We start from the raw sequence: 21,083 nt of genomic DNA, 5'->3' as shown, positions 1-21,083 counted from the left end.
GTTCACTCTAGGACGGAGTCTCCCGAACCCACCAAAAGATGCCCTTGGGATAAGTTAACTAACCTTGCGCACAGGTAGCAATCGCGTTCCGACGCACAGTGTACTGTAGCTTGCAGCTTAAATAGCTTCCCAAGCAGCAGCTCAAGCAACTACAAGCTTGGAAGGCTTCGAGTCTGTGCTTTGTCGCACCGAGCCAACCAAGGGAATATTTTAATATTCCCGTGGGTGGGTCAACGCATTTTGAATCCGCGCGACAATTGCGACAATGTTCCCATGTCTTGTCCGAGGATCTATCGACACTCCAATCCTGGTACAGTTGTACGATGCACAGTCGGCCTATCAATCCGAGCGCATTAGAACGCACGCTGTGGCCAGGTTCTGTGGGCAGCTCGATTTTGACCTACATTCTCCGCCGATGTGGCATGGCTTTGCAACGCTGCCACGTCATCCTCGGGGCGCTTGCCCGAGCGTGGCATGCAAAGCGTCCATGGCTTCGTATTGCAGCCGCGCTCACGAGCGACATTGGGACTACGACCGCGGCATTTGCGAGCTGTTGCGTGCGTAGGCCAGTCCGCCGCCTCGGACGGCAAACTCAACAGCGACATGTACGCGCCAGTCCTTCTCGCGTTTCTTCGGAAATGCTCGCAGGTGCGACCTGGTTCTTCTAGCGTTTGTGTATGTACCTCTATCCACGGATTCGATGCACTTGAAATGAGTATACGCTCGCAATCGGGTCGTGTCGCCGTGCGCACCAACTCTGCTTTGTCGTAATCGGATTTATTTGCAAACTTGAAGTCGAGTTCAGTTTTGATTTTCATCCGTCTCGGCAAGAACAGCCTATTGCCATGACCATGCTCGCAGTGGACGAAGCGTCGTCCAGTATCGTCGTGCACCCCCACGCAGCGTCCAGCTACGTTGCGTACACGTTTCTCATCACGTGCCCCAGCACCAAGGTGACGTGGACACTCACAAAGCGCTACTCGGCGTGCTACGCACTCCGAAAGGCCCTCCAGCGCCTCGAAAAAGGCATCGAGACCGAGCTCTCGCGGCCGCTGCATACGGCGCTCACGATGCCGTTCCCACCAAAACACCTCTTTGGTCAGAGCGCAGACGTCGTGGCCCAACGCGCGGCGGCGCTCAAGCACTTTGTCGCGATGCTAGTTGCGATCCGCGCCACTTGCTTGCTCACGCTCGTCGCGCACCGCGGGCGTACGACGGCGCCGAGCGACACGCTCTTCTCGCTGCTGCAAGAGTTTCTCGAGGTGCCGACGCACGTGTCGCCCAACGAGCTTCGGCAGACGGTCGCGATTCTGTCGCCGGACGAAGCGGCCGCGTACGCCATGTATCCGGACGACGACGACGAAGCGAGTAGCTGCGGCGTGTGCTTGGCGCCGCTCGTTCCTAGCGCATGCGACACGGTCCATGCGCTGGCGTGCGACCATCACGTCCACGCCGCGTGCGTCGTACACGGCCCCGCGCACTGCGTCCTGTGCCGCGACCGGATCGCATAGCCATACCTCTCCTGAATTCTTCTCTTCTTGTACAATAAAAAGATACCATACCCCAACATCATCAATCTCTCTCGCTTGCTTGTCAATGGACGGGTTCCGCAGAGTGGACCGAGAAGAAAAAGTCGTGAGGAAAAGGCCTCACTCGGTCTGATCGGCGCGCCTTCCACGCGCTGCGATACCCGCTGCGCATGTCCCGGAATGGGCTCACATACAAATATCAAGTACAAGAAAGGCCGGTTCACGACATGGGCTCAAGATCCAACCCAGTTCAAAAACAACTCCACGGAATTGGTGGCGCATCCTTTTTTCAGAAAACATATAGCAAGTTTGTATTCGATTGAAATCGCGATCCGTGATTGGTTGAAAAGACTGGATAAACTTCAACGAGCATGTTGCGTTGCGCCACACACACGGCACTTTGCCTTTTGCCACCCACGACGCAGATCTTATCCAACACTAGTATGACCACAGCGCTGACCGGCCGCATGCACGATCTTCAACTCGACTCGGTCGACAAGGTCAAGCTCGCCCACGAGCACGACCGCAGCGACGTCAAGGTGCACGCGAGCGCAATGTGGTACGCGCCGCGCGGCGTCACGCCGTTTACGATCTACACGCTCATCGTGTCGTGCCCGGGCACGAAAGCGTGGTGGGTCATCCAAAAGCGCTTCTCGCAGTTCCACTGCCTCCGCAAGCAGCTGCAAAAGCTCCATGCGTTCTCGACAGGAGCGATCCGGAGTCTCCTCAAAGACATTGCCAAGTGCGAGTTTCCGTCGCGCCATCTCAGTTTTGACACGGCGACGATCGTTACGGAGCGCAAGACGTTGCTTCAGGACTTTACGACCAAGGTCATTGCGCTCCGCGCCGCCTGCGTCCTCCAGTCGCTCAACGCCGAAACCACGTCGCTTGGCGCCAAGCTTGACCATATTTACGATATTCTTCAGCGCTTTCTCGAAATTCCGGACGGGCTCCGCGACGAAGACCTCCGGCACACGCTCTCGGTGAGCTCGCCCACGTGCAGCAATGGGTCGGGCTCGCCGTCGACGGCCAATGAGGACGACGAAGAGTCATGCGCCATTTGCATGAGCGCGTTTGATGCGAGCGAGTCGGTGCTCACAATGGCATGCCACCACTCGTTCCATGAAGACTGCATTATCCATTGGTTTGAAGAGAAGCTCACGTGCCCCCTCTGTCGCGACGAAGCCGTCGGTGGCCACGTCGTTGGCTGCTGAACTTTAGGATTTCTCTAGGTATTTAGTTCTTCAATTTATAGTCTCTTCAACAATCTCGCTCTGCCCGTTCGTTCCAAGCTTGCGTTCCATGGCTCTCAGTCGCCCACTGGATTTTGCGACTGGCACATGCCACGACACAGCGAATTCCCCAGTTCATGTCGCGCGTTCCAAAGCGACGCGGATTGGCCAAAACGAGCATCGCAGACCGGTAGATGCGAAATGCCGTCTCGTGATTGGCGCAAAGGCCACGCGCCATGCCACTCGTGATCGGCCAATTTGGTGCTGTCCCATTGATGTGGCCGCTTGCGCTATTGACGACGTCGGCGGCGATCTCCTACGTGGTCATGGACCGCTGTCCATTGGACAGCCACTGCATCGAAGCCGATGCAAGTGATCATTTCCCATTTTGCCGTCTTCCTAGCAAGCCGACATTGTATCTCTCATGTCTCTCGCCACCATGAGCAACCACTCGCAATCCACCACGATGATGATGCCCAGTGCACTCCACCTCGATGACAATGCAATCAAGGTTCACACGACGGTCAAGAACGTCATCCAGCGCGGCCTCTCGCCCTTCACCGTCTACACGTTCACGGTCACGTGCCACCAAACGAGCACGTGGTGGATCCTCCAGAAGCGCTATTCGCAAATCTTTGCGCTTCGATCGACGCTCCTCAAGTGGCGCAAGCAGTGCAGCTCGACGCCCGGCATGGCGCCGCTCGCTGACCTCTTGACGACGACGGCGACCGTCGCGTTTCCCCGCCGCCACATTTGCTTTGACCACCCGACGATCATCCGCGACCGGAAGCGTGAGCTCCAAGGCTTCATCGCCGCCCTCATTCGCCTTCGCCAGGCATGTCATGCACTCGCGCAGCAACCGGGTGCGCCTCGCCGCAAGGCCCAGGACGTCACCTCCTTGGTGCTGCATTTTCTCGAGATGCCGGTGGCTGTGGAAGACGAAGAGCACCGTCTGAGCTGTGGCCGCCCACTGCATTCGCACACGGCGCCGACGGACGATGCGTGTCCGATATGCATGTGTGAGTTTGACGAGCTGTCCGACGACGACGCGGTGCTCGAGCTCACGTGCGGCCACGCATTTCATGAGTCGTGCCTTGTGCATTGGCTGGACAAGAAGATGACGTGCCCGCTCTGCCGCTGCGAAGCTGTCGGCGGCTTCATTGCCGCGTAGACGACGGTTCCTAACTTATAAATTTATATCTATGGCGTACCCGCATGGTAATGATGCTTGTTTATGCTGCCAAAGAAGCAACCAAGAGGCCCATGCGAGGCGGTTGTGGTGTGAGCTCTCTGTACGAGACCCGAGGACGAGCCAGACGAAACAACTGCGGTTAGGGATCGCGGGCGTTGTCCACTTTTATTCGAGTTGCAACGCGACTGCCGTGCGAGAGTCCAATTATATCAATTCGCTCGCAACGTATCAACTTTGAAAGATCTTTCCGCTGATACTATGAGGAAAGGGGGTGCTCCAGAATGTTCTGCGGTACCGATATGTTCCGGCGCATGCTGTGGACTTCTATTTTGCCACTAGTTGGTTGGATGCTGGGCTTTCCGTAGGCATATCCGTCGAGACCATGAGAGTACCTCGCACGGCAAGAAGCGGGATCGCTCATGTAGCGGCGCGGAAGGAAGATGCTTTAAGGTACTAACAGACGTCGTCGCGCCGTAGTGGAACGATGTGGCACCTGCGACCCAGTTGCACCAGACTGATCTAGCTACTCATCTGGTTCTTTTTTTTCGTGTCGTTCAAAGGTGTCCTTCTTCCTGGTCCGTCCGTGTTGCCCACGTCAGAGCGATGACGTTGTCCAAGTGCAAACTGGAAGGAGCGCAATAATTTAGGATATCAAATATCGACATGTTGTCCACGTTTCGATCCTATCAAGCTCCCTGAACGCTGCGACGACGGAAAAAAGAATGCACGTCTGCGAAAGGGCGCTTTGCAAAAGGCAGCCAAAATATCGAATTCAACTTGGCATTTGTATGTGAGGGGGGTGCGTGGACAGGCACTCGAATTGAAGTTCAAGCCTTTTTCTAGCACGCATCTTGGACGGCAACTGGCACCAACCAGATTTTTCAATTTACCATCTCGGACAGACTACGAGCATTCCCACACGATTAACAAGAAGCACACCTCATGCCTCTCTCCGATCTCGTCCACGACCATCTCCTCTTGCAGGACGACGTTGCGTCGCTCAAGGCGGCGCAGGTCAGCGATCTCAAGCAAGCGCGCGTGCACTCGAGCGCCAAGAACGTAGCCTACTATGGCAGCAGTCCGTTTACGGTCTACACACTCATCGCGACGTGTCCGGGCACCAAGGCGTGGTGGGTCCTCAAGAAGCGCTACTCGCAGTTCTTCTCGCTCCGGAAGCGGCTGCTGCACCTCGCGGCGACCGCGCCGCCCGCCATCCAGACGCTCCTCGCGCCGATCGCCGACGCCGACTTTCCCAAGAAGCACCTCCTCGTGAGTGTCAACAACAAGGCGATCATCAACGAGCGCAAAGCGACGCTGCAGCGCTTTACAGCCACGCTCATTGGCCTCCGCGCCGGCTGCGTCTTGGCGACGCTCGAGCACGCGGCCGATGATGTCGTGCAAGGCGTGCTCGACACGCTCTACGACCTCCTCCAAGACTTTCTCGAAGTACCGCACCACGAAAACGACGGTCTGCAAAAGCACAGCGACGCCAGCGACGACGACGACGGCGCGTCGACGAGCCTCTCGTCCCCGGACGAAGCGGCGTCCCCCAATGCCACAAGATTGGCGCCTCCAGCCGAAGACGACACCACGGTGACGGCCGAGGGGAGCACGATCTGCACCATTTGCCTCTGCGAGCTCTCGACCAACGACGACGAGCAGGCGCCAGCCAAGAAGGTGCGTTTTGAAGTCGAGAACGACGTCGACGAGGACGCGGTGCTCGCGTTGCCGTGCGGCCACAAGTTCCACGAAGAGTGCGTCATGTACTGGGTCGAGCAAAAGAACTCGTGCCCGGTCTGTCACACCGACGCCTTTGACGGCACCGTGCTCTAAGTGCCACTTCTTCTGTTTCTGCGTGCTCGATGGAAAGTACGCACACGACCATCGACTATTATAACTATCTGTACATTATATAATACTAAACTATCATTTATGAATTCGCACATTTCTTAACGCTTCGACGTGGCGGCGGCCACAGGCAAGGGGCAGTCCAGCGACAGCTTGGACGGTCATTTTTCTCTTTGGAGCCTGTCATTGGCAGGAGTCCCAGGCTTCGAGGCAAAGAATGACTGGTCGTCGCGAAGTGCGTTGCCTTTTGTGCTGTGTCCATCGTCGTCGCCAGCAACGCAGGTGCTTCGGAACAGGATGGATGCCCACAGAGCGCCACGTCATCGCGTGTCACAAACAACCCATACAAAAACCAAGTTACATTCTAAATTGGCGCCACTTCGTTGATGGCACATCCTTTATCCTCATCGACGCTTTCCAGAGGGCGAAAGGCGGAGCGTGGAGACGCATCTTGCGTCCAGTATCAACCAAATATAGTACCAACATGATCAATAATGCGAAGCGAAGCCTACTCGATCGACTTTCCAAGAGTACCAGACCAAACTCTAAACCGCCCACTTGGCATTCGGATGAGATTCCGAGTCAGTATTCATGTTTCGAGCACCGGTGTTGGGTTCTAGCGGTTGCTTGGCGTAAGCAATACCAGTGCACTCGTGCACGCTTCAGTATCGTATGCACGTTCCACGTGGCGGGTCCCACTCAATGCGGCCTGTGGTTGACACGGAACTGTGCATGTGACGGCCCATGGCCATGACCCAGATTCGAAATACCAGATCCAGTTGAGTGAGCCGCGCTGACCACACTACCCGTACTCATTCAAACTTTTCTCGAGCAAACTCCAAGTAACCAGGAACCACCTCGAAAACCACCTCGGAAATCAAATAGCGGCCCCTTCATTCAGGTGTACATGCAGCTGTACATGAATACGTTATTCTGGATGTGATACGGCCGCGTTTACAAAGCCCACTCGAATGATAGAACCACTATAACATGACTCAAGTAGGAATGTAATGTGTATATGAGTACACTGTGCACTACAGTACTAATCGCACACGCCTACGTGAACAAACCCATTTCTGACCTTCAAGTGGCGGCACACACGCAATAGCAAGGCCCAAGCGACCTGTCTTTTGTATACAGGAGTAACCTCTAAATACCCCGCACCCTGGTCGACGTGCACAATGGTATTATCATGCGTCGTGCCTCGGATCATCCGCTCGTGGCCGTCCGTTTTGTGGCCATCCATCACGTAACGCTTCGACGTCAGCTGCGGGGAACTGAACACCCAAGTGAGCATCGAAGGCTCTACACTGTCTTGACGCTGACTCGATGGCTGCTGAACGAGTAATCGTGCGGAGACGCACAGTCTCTTCGCCACGGACGTACGAGATTCCTTCTGCATACAAACAAGGGTACATCAATGAGACCCTTCTTGATACAGAGTGCCTTGCATTTGGCTGTGCGTGCTATTTTGCGACGCTGTCGCGTGGGACTGTATCTGGATGCACGTTACGTACGGCCGAGTTTGCACTTGGCACTTTGCACTGTGGGTGCATTTCCTATTTCGCAGGATGGTGGCGACGACGACCCGCGTGCACGTCCGCGCACTCAACGTCATGGCGCCGGCCAGCGACAAGCTCTCGGTCGGCAGCGAAGCTTTTACGGTCTACGTGCTCGTCGTCGCGTGCCCCGAGACGCGCTCGTGGTGGATGCTGCAGAAGCGCTACTCGCAGTTTCGAGCGCTGCGGAGCGAGCTCGCGCTCGCGCGGCGCGCCGTCAAGGCCAAAGTGCCGGTCCTCGCCGCCGCCATTGCCGACGCACTCGACACACCGTTTCCTCGCAAGCACCTCATGCTCACGACCGACTGTTTGGCTGTCATCAACCAGCGCAAGCGTGGTCTGCAGCAGTTTACGGGTCATTTGGTCGCTCTCCGCGCCCTCTGCCTGCATTGGAAATCCCACGACGACGACGACAAGGTGCGCCAGCTCGTGCAAACGACAGGTGCGCTGCTGACCGACTTTCTCCGCGCGCCGGCCATGGACGCCCCTGCGACGACGGCCACGCGCGCGCTCGACTGCTCCATTTGCTTGGAGCAGTCGATTGAAGAGGACGAGATGCAGACGCCGCCGGTGGCACTCGTGATGCCCTGCGGCCATGCCTTTCACGAAGCGTGCCTGGTCAAGTGGCTCGAGACCGACTGCTCTTGCCCGCTCTGCCGCACGCGTGCCACGCACGGCACCGTTGCTTAGGACGTCGTCGCCTCTATTTATTTCAATACATCGCTTGTCCCAACCAAAGCGCGTGACTCATGTTGCTTCCATCATCCCATGAATGTCTCTCGTTCGATGCGCCAACCGACAACAGTAGCACCCGCACACTTGCTGCCATTTTGTGCACAGTACTCGCAGGGAGAGGTTTGGATAATACGGTCTCACGCCAACTCGATGCCATCAAAGCATGATCGTTGCCGGCGCGTGTGATTGGCTATCTCATATCCGGATGACGTGGCAATTAAGTCGCACAAAACCAAAACGCCTGAATGCGTGAAGGTTAGCATCGACACTAGGTCGTGGGGAGAAAGCTGCGTGCTAAAAAAGCCATCCCGTTGTGGAGCCCACTCACTTCACCAAGGGTCCAACTCGGGGTGAAGCTGCACGTTGTTGTGAAAGACCTGCGTGGAATTTGAAGCGTGAAGGCGGCCCCAAAATACTTGGCAGTGGATGCATGTAGCAGCAGAACGGGCAATGCAGCGATGCATGGACACATCGATGGCGCCTCCTCTCCGATGTGTCGGGTGCTCGCGGATCGGTGACCCGAACACAAGGAAGAACATGTATGCATTTGCTCCTTGTCCCCTGATCTGCGAGCCGTAGAGATGTGTTTGCGTTCACATCCAATGAGCGAAATTAGCTCCGAGACTTTAGAGACGCGTTGCTCATCTGCATACGTCGAGGCTGGCACCAGCACTTGGTCGCTCCGAGGAAGCTCCGAGATCCATTTCGTGGCCACATCCGGAAACGTTACCGGATAACGTGACGTGGCAGCGCCCTGCGCGCATTTGAAAGCGCACTGCGCGCATCGAAGCGAGGGGTGGATTATCCGGAGACGTATCCGGATAGCCCAAGCTCGGTCTTGGCAGTTGTGGATCATGAGCTCCGAGGCCGCGCTCCTAAAGGACGTGACACGGGCGCTCGCGCAGCTACGCGACGTCGCTAGCGCCGAGCACATGGACAAAGATGCGATCGAGGGTAGCGTCTCGGTGCTCTTCCGGCGGACGTCGGCGTGCGTGGCGGCGTCGCGGTCGGCGGCTGAGCTCTGCTGCAGCGCGCTCTTCCAGCAGGCGTCGACCTCGGACGATGCCGCCGACGACACGAGCCTTCTCGCGCTGCTCCAAGACACGAAGCAGTCGACACAGGCCTTCTTCTACGTCCTCGACTACCTCAGCACGTTCCTCAAGAAATTCCATCTGGACGTGCGCGCGGCGATCGTGCCGTACTTGGCGCCTCTCGTGACGACGTGCCGGGTCCTCTTGACAGGCGCACTGCCCTCCAAGACACGCTGCGCCGCGTCGGATCTCGCCAAGTACATCATCAAGCACTACCCACGCAGCCTTGGCCCCGCCGAGTGCCAGCTCCACGCGCTGACGTCGCTGCTCTTGGCCGAGCTCAGCGCGACCAAGTGCACGCAGTCGGCCAAAGGCGCCTTTCTCGAGCTTCTCGGTGCGCTCTTGGCGCAGTTTGCAAGCGATATGCACACGTACGTTCCCACGCTGCGTCACTGGATCGAAGCCGCGCTGGAGAAGCAATTTACGAGCTCGTCGCCAGGTAATATCTCGTCTTCTCGTGCCTTTGGTGTCGACTGCGTTCTACCGCTTCGTGCTAGAAATGACGCTCATCAGTGGCTGCTTTGTGTGTTTAAACCAGCTTCTGCGCGTCGATCCCGTCATGACTGTGCACCAGCGCGACCAGCTCTTCACGTTGGCCTTTCCAATGCCGTGCTTGCATTGTTCACTGGGCGTTTTAGGTACATCCAGCGGACACTGGCGACGACGATGGCGGGGTCCCTCACACGCCTGACGTTTGTCAAGTCGTGCCTCACGCTGCTTCGGTTCCACGCGTCGAGCTTTGAGGCCAACTTGGCGGCCGATCCGTTCGCGCTCTACACGGGCCTGCGGTTTTGCTGTGCCCATAGTAACAAGACGGTGCGTGATACAAGTCTACTTTTGATCGGAGAACTGACTTGGAACCATCAGATTCGCAAGCCCGGCTACGACGCTCTCCCCAACGTCCTCGAGACGATCGCCCGGGCTCTAAGCGATGCCAGCACGACGCCCGAGCCACTTCGGAAGCGATATTTTCAGCGCTTCTTGAAGGACTTTCTTTCGGGCTTGAACGACGCGACGAGCTTGGACGCACCGTGCTTGGCGCTGACCGGGCTGGCGGCGTTCGCGCATATTCTGCGCCTCTTTCTGGACGAGAATGCTCAGCGCAAGATCCACACCCGGCTCCTCAAGTACGGCGAAGACGTCCTCGCACTCCGCGACTCGCTCGGCTCGAAATGGCTGCTCTTGTGCCAGTACACGCTCTGCTTTGGGCGGTTCGCGACCGAGGTGTCTCTTTGTACGATGGACAATATTGTCATACGCCATGTAGACCGAAACACTCGATGTCACGGTCGCGTCGTTTGCGACCGACTTGGGCTGTCGCGTGCTGGATTTGTACCCGCACGCGGCCGTGTATACAAAGTTCCGGGCCGAACTCGCGCTCCTCTCGCTCTTTACCGGGTTTCCGCAGAGCGTCTCGGCCGTCGTCCGCCACGGCATGCTGCTCGTCGTGTCGCATCAAGTCGTCGTCACCGAGACGGTATACAATACGACATGTCGATGCTCCTTGCAGACACATGTATTATTGTCTATCCTTTTGTAGACGCTGTTGTACCACCCTGAGACGGGCGCGCCAGACACGCGGCTGCTCTTCGTGTACGAAGCCCTCTGGAAGAATGTCGCCAAGAAAAACAACCATATCTTCGACGCGTCGATGCTGGCGCTTTTGTCGCTTCTTGAGCACTTGGACGTGCGCTATGAGACGTCGGCGACCGAGGACAACGTGAACAGCGAGACATCGTACCAGGTTGCAGCTTTGTATCACGTGTTTGATGACTCATAAATTGGGTGCACGTAGCCGATCGTGCCGCGCGACCACACGATTTTACTCAACTTGACCGAGTTTGCCGAGCGCTGGCTCGCCGAGGCCCAACTTGACCGAGTTTGCCGAGCGCTGGCTCGCCGAGGCACACGCGGCGGCGGCGTTCGCGTCCTGGGTGCCTCTCTATCTGCAGTGGATCGTCGATGTGGCCGGCGCGTCGCCGCTCGTCTCGGCCGTCTACCGGCTCGGGCGTCTTTGCGGCCTCGCCATCACGGCACTTGGGTCTAGCACCGTGGCCGTCGCGAGCATCCGTGACGTCTACAGTCGATTCATCTCGGACCTGGTGGTCGCCCTGGAGCACTACCAGGACGAGCTCCTCCTCTCGGCATGCCTCTGCGTCCTCGCGACACCGATCGAGTGGGCCGACGACGCGCAAATCGTGCGCGCGCTACAAAAAGCGCTTGTGCTCGGATTGCAGCATGCGCCGACCGCTGCGATCGCCATGGACGTGCTCGAAACCTGGCAGGCGTCGCGGCGCCTCGAACACGCGTATCCGGCGCTGCTGCCGCTTCTCGGACCGTACTTGGAAGCCAATGGGCTGCCGCTCCAGCGCCGGCTCCTCCGCTGGCTTGGTTCGCTCGGTGGCCACGCGCGCTTTGTGCTACCGACGACAACTAAGTCGACCGCAGCGGCACCGCTGCTCGCGCCATTGGAGCTCTCGCTGGGCGTCTCGGCGCTGCAGCTGCGCGTCTCGCTCTCGAAGCTCTTGCAGCCGCTCATCGACCTCGCCCTGCATGCGATGGACCGTCCGACGAAAGCCGCGGCCGCCGAAGCACTACACGCGATGGCGCTTCTCCTCTGCGGGAAGACAGCGACCTTGCCACACACCAAGAGCCACCGTAGCGAGAAGACGGTCTTCTTTGGTCATTGGCAGCTGCTCTTGCCCGTCGTCGTGTCCCTCGCCTCGGACGCAGACAGCGTCATCCGCGCGCTCTTCTCGACCCTTCTCTTCCAGCTCGTGCGCTGGTTCAGCGGCGTCGCCGAGCTCTACCCGTTTGAAGTGCAGTCGTTTTTGAACGCGCTGTTTCGCGCGCTCACCAACGTTGACGGCGGCGGCCGTGAATTGGCCGCGCAGGCGATCGCGAGCTTTCTCAAGTACGCAGCCAAGCAGCCCGCGACGTCGCTCGTCTCGGCGAGCGCTCTCTTTGACCAGCTCTTCGCCCTCTGCGGCCACCCCGGCGTGACGCACCGGCTTGGCGCTGCGCTCGCGGTCGAGCATATGTACCGCGACTTTCGCGAAGATGACGCGCTCGTGCAGACGTTTGCCTTGCCGTGGACCAAGCACTTGCTGCTCGCGCTGAAGCGCCAAGACAACGGCCTTGACGCGACGCACGTGACGACGACGCCTCTCCTGCGCGCGATCGACCACTTGGAAAAGATCGTCGTGCGCAGCAGCACGCTGCTATCTGCGCCACGTAATGGCGACGCCGAGTGCGCCAGTCTCGCGCAGTTTGTGACGTGGCTGTTTCAGCAGAGTGCGAGCCCGCAAGCGGCATTCCGGGACCGCTGCCAACGCCTCTTTATGGTGCTCTCGCGCGCCAATGGCACTGGCTCTCGCGCGTGGCTACAGCAGTACCTGGACACGCATGCCGGCGTCGTCGATACGGTCGTTGCACCGACCGAGCTCATCGCTGCCGCCGATCCCGATGTCTGGTGCGACAATCTCGCGGCGCCGACCGAGGCCGTGGCGTGGCTCGCAGCACCGACGCTCAACAACCAAAGCCTCTTGCCCGATTCTGCGTGGGCAGCACCAAAGAAGAAGCGCCCGGCCGACGGCGACGAGAGCGTCGAGCAGCCAACTCGCCTCTGGGCAGCCGTCAAGCGGTTCGTCGACGATGCCGGCTATACGGGGTCGCCGGCCGCGCGGTCGCGCGCGTGGCGTGGCCTCTGCCGCCTCCTCGTGGTGCTCGTCGAGCACAAAGCTGTCGTGCCGACGCTAGCCGAGCAGTGGACTCGCACCAACTTGAGTGCGCGGGTCATGCATTTGCTCGTCTTGTCGCGCCTCGACCCAGCGGCCGTCGGCATGGAACCGCTCTCGCGTGATGCCGAATCCGTGTGGGCGGCCTTGAGCGCCGCGTTCTTGCGCGATCTGGCGTCGTCGATTGCGTTCCGGTCTGTCGTGAATCGGCTCCTCCATCACGACGAGACGTACGCCCGAGGCCGCGTCATGGCGATGGCGCCGTCGCTGGCCAACGGTGTCTGCGCACTCTACCAGCGGGTACCATTGTCCTCTACCGTATACATGAAAACCACGTTCATGGATTGCCCTCTAGTTGCACGCGCTGCGGTACTGGAGCGGTCTCGACGACGAAGCGTCGATTATCGCGGCCGAGCTCGGCGACCGTGCGCTAGCGTACTTTCTCCAGAGCCAACGGGAGCGGTCGCCCATGACGGACCACGTCGCGTTGCACGTTCTCGAGGTCGGTCGACAGCTGACATGAGCGCTTCTGTAATCCTCGGTGGTCGTAGACAGCGGTCGTTCTCGGGTGGGATCTTCCGGGGCACCTCTTGGGCGAGACGACGCAGCATCTAACCGCGCTGTCGCTCCCACGCCTGCAGCACCTCGTCGTCGCCCATGCGCCGCTCTGGCTGGCGCTCACACTACGCACCCTCGTTCATGTGCAGACGCATCCGTCCTCGTGCCGCTGCTGGACATGCTCTTGGCGGCTCGCGCGCCGACGAAAGCCGAAATTGCCGCGTTGGCGCCGAGTGTGGTGCCGTTCGCTGCCGCGTGCTTTGCAGCGTCCGATGGGACACTGCTCAGTGTGCTCGCGACGTTCCTATCCCGTCTCGATGGTCAGATTGCCGACGCATCGGCCGACTTGGCCGCCCGTGTGCACGCATCGCTGACGTCAACGTCGACACCCGCCCCGTTCAAAACCGGGGTCTTGCACCTCGTCCCGGGCCTGGCGCGCCACGATCGTGCGACGGCCACGACGATGGCGGACGCGCTGCATCACCTCGTGGTCCACGACCTCCCGCTCGTTTCGAGTGACGTGACCAAAGGCACGCTGGCCTACGACACTTACTCTGCACTCTTTTCTGCCGTCTTGTCGGCGTGCAGCGAGAGCCATCGCGTGGCGCTGCTGCCGCCGCTGTACCCAAGTTTGAAGGAAGGCAAATCGCACACGCTTTATGCCGATGTCCAACACGCCTTGGCTCACTTTGTCGCGTCGATTCCGCTCGACGATGTAAGCGCCACGAGCATGGACTCGCTGCATATCCTCTTTGACGGGAGCGTCGAAGAGAGCGTGCGCTGGCGGGTCTTCTTGGACGTCACGCGGCCGCTCTTGCGTCGGCTGCCGGCTCCGGACGCCTTTTTCGTGCGCACGTTCCAAGGAGCGAGCGTTGTAGCGACACTCATGCAGTCGCTCGACCGCCCCGAGACGTTTCTTCAGCGCGTCTCGCTGGGTCTTCTCGAGTGCTTGTACGACATGGTACCGCCCGAGCGTATTCGGTCGCACGTGAACGAGGCGTTCCTGCCAATCGGCACGAAGAATGGGAAGGGCAACGAGCTCACGATGCGGCTGTGCAAGGCGGCGTCGACCAAGATTGGGTCAACGGAGGTCGCCATCGCTGCGTACCGGTGTCTGCTCATGACGGTGCGCAAGACGCAGACGCAAGAGAAGTTTTACACTCAGCTGCTCTTCCCCGACACGATGTGGAGTACGATTCTCGCGGGCGCGGTGTTTGAGCTGACGACCGAGACGAACTGGAAGACCACGACGCGGCGAGAGGCGCTGACGACGACGCTGCAGCTCGGTGGCGCGTCGCTCTCGAGCCAGTTTCTGGAAGGCAGCAGTCTGAGCCAGACCCCCGAGACATCAGTCTCCGTGCCGACCGAAGCACCACCACCGATGGATGCCGACCTGGACCTCGAACACGATGTGGTCAACGCGCATCCGTGCATGCAGCCCCTTCTGCAGACGCTGGTGACGATCGAGACGCTGTTTCAAAGCACGTGGTCGTCGTCCGTCGCACCCGCCTGGATGGAGAAGCTTCGGACGCAGCTCCAGTTTTCTGATGCGCTGCCCGTTCGGACGTTCATTCTCAAGCTCGTGCTCAATCGACCCCGCCTCTTTGCACCGTACGCCGCGGCCTGGCTCGGTCCCATGACGGACGCGGCGATATCGCTGCCGCACACGGATCAGTTTCACTACCTCTTGCGCGACGTGTGCCATTTGCTGCTGAGTCCAGTGACCGACGACGCAACGCTGGGGCTATGGACGACCGCGGCGCGCGCGCATGCCTCCGACATGTCGTCTTTTGTGAACCACTTGGTGCGCGTCAGCGTGCATGCATCCGCGTGGATCTTACGCGACAACTTGTACCTGATCGAGACTGCGCTTCGGACGTGGTCGTGCTATGCTATCGATGTGCACACGATTCTCTCGTACTTGACGGACGAGACTGGCGAGACCAAGGCGGTGGCGGCCAAGCACACGACGGGCCTCCACCTGACGGCGATGCTCGTGTCGATCGGGTTTCTCGAAGCGGCGCCGAACATCCACTACCAAGCGGTGGTTCGAAGCGCCCACTTGTCGCTCGAAGATGCGCTTCTGACGCGCATCTCGGGGACCCACAAGGCGACGCCGGCGCTCGCTGCGGACGTGGCCGGACGACTGCTCCATGCGCTGCCGTCCATTGACTTGGAAGAGAAGGTCCAGCACCTGCTTGTACAGTGTTTTCAGAACGACGACAAGCCGAACCGGTGTCTCATGGTCCTCAAGCAGCTCTCGGCGCACGTACCGTCGCTCGTACTCGACGAGGCGTGGCTGCACCGGCTCCAGTCCATCCTGCCGCGCGTGTGGTCGATCGACGCGCTGGCCTGCGACGCGCTCGACATTCTCGTGCATGCACTGCAAAGTACCAAGCTCCACGCCAACGATGTGTTCTTCTTGCTTCGCCCGTCGCTGCCAAAAGTACTTGGGCACCGGTCGCCGCTCGTGACGCAGCGCGCGCTGGCCTTTCTCATCGGTCTCTGGCCCGACTTGCCGGACGAGAGTCGAGCCGTGGTCGTGCACAGCGCGGACGCGAGCGTGCTGCGCATGCACTTTGACGACGACGAGACGCGCCGTCAATGGTTTGAGTTTCTCATGTCGTCCGGCTACAGCCATGTCCATAGCGTCCAATCAATCCTCCTTCGCGGGCTCACGGATGCCAACGAGTGCATTCGGTCGGCGTGCGTCGGGTTTTGGGCGGCGCAGCTGCCATCTGGCCACGATCGCTTGCTGGCACTGGCGTCGGCGAAGTTTCAATGCGGCGACAACTGGGTGCGCTACGTGCCGACGCTGTGGCTGCAATCGATCGAGAACGGGGCCAATAAGCTCTTTGACGCGCCATTGAGTGCGTCGGTCGTGTTTGAGCCCATGCGCATTGACACGGCGTGGGCCGCGCGGACCCAAGGAAGCCTCACGCCGCTCTTCTCCCAGGACGCGCTTACTCTCCAAAGCCAACCGGTTCTGGAGCAGCAAGCACGCCTGGTCAAGGCGACGCAAGAGCGAGCGTGGTCTCAGACGCAGTCGCAGCAGTACGTGCCGTCCACCGGTACATCTTTTTTTGTTGTAGCGTGACGAGGTCTCTTATTCGATGGCGATTAGCGTACGCGGTTACCCACGGTAGCGTGACCAAGCGCTTCTCAGCGGCGGCACGAGCCTCGTCCGACTCGGCGCTCTCGACGTCGGTCAAGGACAAGCTCTTCTTTACGCTCCACGCCAGCCGCATCAAGCAATTTGCCTCGGCGCAAAAGCGCGCTCAAGTCCACCAAGGTGCTGACGTTCCCCTGTACCGAAGCTACCGCGCGGGCGAGCTGCCCGACATTGAAATTGCGCGGTCGGACGTTCTTCGACCCCTTCTCGCAGTTGCAGAGCTCCATGCCCAGACGGCGACGCTGCTGCTGTGTGCGCTGCTGACAGCGTTTCTTGAGCACATGCCGGCGACGTACGCGACCGACTTGGCCACCCATTTGACGGGTCTTTTGGCCGCCTCGCCCGACAAGGCGGTGCTTGTCGCGAGCGTCCAAGAGTGCCTCTTGACGCTGGTCGCGGGTGGCGGGATCGATCCCACGATCGTTGGTGCCGCCAGCGTCGCCTCTCTCAACGTCGTGACGGGCCAGCTCCTTCTGGAAGAGCTCGTGCTGCAGTCGCCGACGCCGTCGGCGTGGACGGAGCTCCAGCATGTGCTCCAAGTAGTCGAGAACGAACCGCTGCGCATGGCCGTGGCGTCGGTGCTCAATGCACAGCTGCCGGAAGCCACAAAGGCCCTCGAGGCTCACTTGAAAGGGACGTTCTCGGCGCGATCAAGCTCTACGACGAGGCCGAAGCCAAGCTCCAAGCCAATGTCGCGTCGTGCTCGCCCATGGAGCGGCAACGCTGGGCGACGGAGCGCATGAGCTGCATTGCGCAACTCAACAAGTGGGACGCGCTCACGTCCGAGCTCGTTCTGGATGATGTGTGGTCGCTGCCCGAACCGTTCCGCGGCCAGCAAGTGCGTCATCTCGTCATGGCATATGGCGCGACGGACCAAGCCGAGACGCTACTGACGCACATGACGCCGGAGCGCGTCTCGGACGTCACGCGAACGTGTCCGGAGCTCTTTGGCTTTTTACAGCTGCAGGGCCCACGACCACAGGACGCGATGGCGACCGTCGAGCACTTCTTCGCCGAGTGCGTGGCGCAGTGGACGAGCTTGCCGACGTGTTACCGCCTGCGCCAGTTGCAACGACTGCCGCTCATCGTGCATCTCGAGTCCCTCTTGTGCGTGCACGCAGCGAAGGACATTGCTCCGTGCTTGAACCAGTGGGCCGCCGTGACGCCGCGGCTCCAAGACGATGCGCTCTCCGTGTGGTCGGCGTACTACTGGAGTCGCACGCTCGGGTACGAGCGGTTGACCGACTTGGGCGGCGAGTGGGGCGGGCTTCCCGACTTGACCCATGCGATTGCGACCCTTCGCGTGCAGGTAAAACCGGTTCCGACGCCTACAAGGCCAATGAATACGACATAGGACATGCTCACGTATGCGCACGCGGCGGTCTCGAGCAACGTGCTGGCACTCGCGTCGCGGCTCCTCAGCGACTACCGGCAGACGTGCACGAGCGCGCAGCTGCCCAAGCTGAGCGTCTACATGGTGCAGGTGTACGTCGCGCAGGTCTCCAAGCTCGCCACGCGCACGTTGCAGCAGTCGCTACTGCAGCCACCGACTGCCCGCGCGAAAGGCCTGGCCCAAGTCGCGCAGTACTATGTCTCGATGCTGCGGCTGTTTGAGAACGACGAAGTCGCCGCGCTCCTACCAACAATGCCCATTGATGTGCAGCGGGACGTCCGAGGTCTCCACGTGCACGCACTCGCGTCCGCGTCGAGCTTCCACCAGCAGCATGCTGATGCAGCCCTCGGCCGGCAGTGGGCGCTGGACGCCCTTGAGCGCTTTGACGCGGACCAGCTCCCCGGCGCGCTCTCGTCCATGCACGGCCCCTTCCTCTCGTTTCTGGACAAGTGGGTCGAACATGCGCCTACGGACCTTCGCCTCGGTCGGTCGTTTGTGACAAGTGTGCTCCACGGCATGGCGATGGCCGACGAGATGAGTGCCAAGTATCTTCCCCGCGTCCTCGATCTCGTCAAAGCCCGAGGCGAGTTGCTGCCGCTTGTCACCGAGAAGATGGCGCACGTTCCAATGTGGACGTGTCTGCACTGGTCGGCGCAGATCGTTGCGCTTCTACAGACGGACCCGACGCCGTTCAACGAGTTGATTCGAAGCCTCCTCGAAAAGGTACCGTGCCGATCGTCTCGAACGCCACGCACACTCTACCTAGTTGGCCACCGAGTACCCGCGCGCGCTCTACTTTGACTTTGCCCTCACGTCCGAGTCGATGGCGCTGGGCCCTCGCTTTGATACTCTGCGCGCGCTGCTCAAGGATGCGTCCATGGATCAGTTTGTGGCGGCGCTGAACGGGTGCGAGGCAACGATATCGTCCATGTGGAGGCTACAGCGAATGTAGGTTGCACCACCCCGAGATTCGGTTCAAGGAAGGTGTGCGGCAATTGCTGGACGCGATCGAGACGCAGCCACCGGCGGTGGTGACGACGCTGGCGAAAGCACTGGTTGCCAACGTGCTGGACGGGAACGGCGACGTCCTTGGGCACTCGAACGTCGGCGCCTACAACCGGTCGTGGGCCAAGACGCACCGCAAGAGTGTCGAGGCCTTTCTGGCCAAACCCACAAAAGCGTCGCTGACGCAAGCGCGGGCGTGGATCGCAAGCAACTTTCAAGTCATACCTGGCAAGTACGGCATTGACCGCCAGTGGAAAGCCAAGGTTGCCGACTTTTCCGAGTGGCTCAGCCGCTTGGACCCGACCAAGACGCGCCTTGAGCTCCCGGGCCAGTACACGTCCCGTAGGCGTTCTCAACCGCGTTCTCGAACGCTGAAATATGTACTACTATGGTCTAGGCTGGGCCAAGCCCGAGCCGACGGCGCATGCGACCATTTTGAGCTGCGACCCGCAGCTACTCGTGCTCGCGTCCAAGCAGCTGCCCAAGCGCATCACGTTCCACGCGAGCAACGGCGCGTCGTACCAGTTTCTCGTCAAGGTCGACTGATGGCGCTCGCCTCCTTTCACATTTCACGGTACTACTGTCTGTAGGGCGGCGAAGACTTGCGGCTGGACCAGCGCATTGAGCAGCTGTTTGAGGTCATGAGCACCATCTTGCAGTCGCACCCGTCGTGCCAGCGCCGAAACGACTTGGCGATCCGAACCTACAAGGTGTACCCCGATGGCATTTCCGAGTCTGATGCGTACCCAGGTCGTGCCCATGACGACGCGCATCGGGCTCGTCGAGTGGCTCGGCAACACGACAACGCTCAAGACGAGATGCAGCTGGCATCCAGCGCCAAGCGCGCCACGAGCTTCCACCTCCTCAGCTCTCCGTCGGGCGAAAAGTACGAGGCCTTTTGGACCAAGCAGCAGAAAAGCAAGCTTCCGTACGGCCACAAGATTGGCGCGGCGTCCCAAGACGACGTCGTCCCAGCGTTTGAAGCTGCGCAAGCCCTCTTGCCACCGAGCCTCTTTCGCCGGCGACTGCTTCGGATGGCGTCGTCGCCCGATGCGTTCTTTACACTGCGCAGCACGTTTCAAGGAACGCTCGCGGCCTTCAACGGTGCCTCGTACATCCTCGGCATTGGCGACCGGCACTTGGACAATTTTTTGCTCGACACGACCAACGGAAGCGTGATTGGCATCGATTTTGGCATCAGCTTTGGCGCCGGCGCGAGCTTGCTGCCCGTGCCCGAGCTGATACCGTTCCGCTTCACGCGCCAAATGGAAGGGGTGAGCGCACCGTACGACGGTCGCCACCTCTTGCAGATGGACCTCGCCGTCGTCCTGGAGGCGTTGCGCGAGAACCAGTCGCACATCGACAGCGTCATGAACGTCTTCTTGCACGAGCCGCTCCTCGAGTGGCAAGCGATGCCGAAGAAGACGCAGAAGAAGGAGCGCAAGGCGGCGGCGGCACCACAGGAAGAGGAGGCGGTCAACTTGGCCACGACCAAGATGCGCTTGGCCCGCGACAAGCTGCTGGGAAAGCCGCCGCGCGCGATCGTTGCCGACGAAGTTCGGCTCAACCCGCATGTGGCACCGGTGCGCGCAGCGTTCGAGAAGCTCTTGGCGTGTGAGAATCCGCACGCGCTCTTGTCGCCGCTCGACCAGGCGCAGGCACTCATCGAGCTCGCGACCGACCCCAACATCCTCGGCCGCACGTTCCATGGCTGGAGTCCGTGGGCCTAGTCCAGCTCGTCACCATGCAGATACTAAAGTAGTTGATTCTTTAGCAGCACGACGGACAACTTCTCTTGCGCGATGGCGTCGCACCGGCTAAATGCACCACCGAGAAATTCGAACCGTGCGCAATCATCAAAGGCATCGTGGATTGGTGGATCTAAAAAATGACCCGCCAATGGGATGTGGCGGATCGGGCAACAAGCGGCGATGTCACCAACCACGTTGGCGTGCTGGCTACTACCCCTTTGCTGCGTTGGCAAAGGATGGATGGATACAGGTGGCTGAACATGGGACTGTCTGTACTTGGT

The 21,083-nt window shown here is 59.9% G+C and overlaps 6 protein-coding genes across 6 annotated transcripts; all 6 read left to right on the top strand.

Moving 5' to 3' along the window:
* The first annotated feature begins 793 nt into the window (after positions 1-793).
* SPRG_12571 (hypothetical protein) lies at positions 794-1,569 on the top strand. Its single transcript, XM_012351317.1, has one exon. It carries the CDS (start codon positions 846-848, stop codon positions 1,509-1,511), a length of 666 nt encoding a protein of 221 aa, XP_012206707.1. The 5' UTR covers positions 794-845; the 3' UTR covers positions 1,512-1,569.
* Positions 1,570-1,930: 361 nt separating this feature from the next.
* On the top strand, positions 1,931-2,810 carry SPRG_12570 (hypothetical protein). Its single transcript, XM_012351316.1, has one exon. The coding sequence runs from the start codon at positions 1,973-1,975 to the stop codon at positions 2,741-2,743; it is 771 nt and encodes a 256-aa protein (XP_012206706.1). The 5' UTR covers positions 1,931-1,972; the 3' UTR covers positions 2,744-2,810.
* A 318-nt stretch (positions 2,811-3,128) lies between these two features.
* SPRG_12569 (hypothetical protein) lies at positions 3,129-3,932 on the top strand (the record flags this gene model as incomplete). Its single annotated transcript, XM_012351315.1, has 1 exon — positions 3,129-3,932. Exon 1 carries the CDS (start codon positions 3,186-3,188, stop codon positions 3,930-3,932), a length of 747 nt encoding a protein of 248 aa, XP_012206705.1. The 5' UTR covers positions 3,129-3,185.
* Positions 3,933-4,829: 897 nt separating this feature from the next.
* On the top strand, positions 4,830-5,896 carry SPRG_12568 (hypothetical protein). Its single transcript, XM_012351314.1, has one exon. It carries the CDS (start codon positions 4,896-4,898, stop codon positions 5,784-5,786), a length of 891 nt encoding a protein of 296 aa, XP_012206704.1. The 5' UTR covers positions 4,830-4,895; the 3' UTR covers positions 5,787-5,896.
* A 1,476-nt stretch (positions 5,897-7,372) lies between these two features.
* On the top strand, positions 7,373-8,050 carry SPRG_12567 (hypothetical protein; the record flags this gene model as incomplete). Its single annotated transcript, XM_012351313.1, has 1 exon — positions 7,373-8,050. One exon carries the CDS (start codon positions 7,373-7,375, stop codon positions 8,048-8,050), a length of 678 nt encoding a protein of 225 aa, XP_012206703.1.
* An 899-nt stretch (positions 8,051-8,949) lies between these two features.
* SPRG_12566 (hypothetical protein) lies at positions 8,950-20,801 on the top strand (the record flags this gene model as incomplete). The annotated part of the gene is made up of 20 exons (XM_012351312.1): positions 8,950-9,625; positions 9,684-9,777; positions 9,825-10,002; positions 10,054-10,410; positions 10,454-10,663; positions 10,727-10,930; positions 10,982-11,025; positions 11,051-13,223; positions 13,279-13,425; positions 13,475-13,703; positions 13,748-16,552; positions 16,606-17,227; positions 17,287-17,962; positions 18,008-18,769; positions 18,813-18,952; positions 18,999-19,393; positions 19,449-19,588; positions 19,642-19,761; positions 19,802-19,979; positions 20,012-20,801. The coding sequence occupies 20 exons, from the start codon at positions 8,950-8,952 to the stop codon at positions 20,779-20,781; spliced, it is 10,920 nt and encodes a 3,639-aa protein (XP_012206702.1). The 3' UTR covers positions 20,782-20,801.
* Between the last annotated feature and the right edge of the window lie 282 nt (positions 20,802-21,083).

The sequence above is a fragment of the Saprolegnia parasitica genome (assembly GCF_000151545.1).
Source record: "Saprolegnia parasitica CBS 223.65 unplaced genomic scaffold supercont2.78, whole genome shotgun sequence".
Lineage (NCBI taxonomy): Eukaryota > Oomycota > Saprolegniomycetes > Saprolegniales > Saprolegniaceae > Saprolegnia > Saprolegnia parasitica.
This window is presented reverse-complemented; position numbering and strand designations above follow the sequence as displayed.

Coding starts and splice junctions, on each gene's coding strand:
- SPRG_12570 (XM_012351316.1), top strand. CDS start 1,973: ATGACCACAGCGCTGACCGGCCGCATGCACGATCTTCAACTCGACTCG.
- SPRG_12571 (XM_012351317.1), top strand. CDS start 846: ATGACCATGCTCGCAGTGGACGAAGCGTCGTCCAGTATCGTCGTGCAC.
- SPRG_12568 (XM_012351314.1), top strand. CDS start 4,896: ATGCCTCTCTCCGATCTCGTCCACGACCATCTCCTCTTGCAGGACGAC.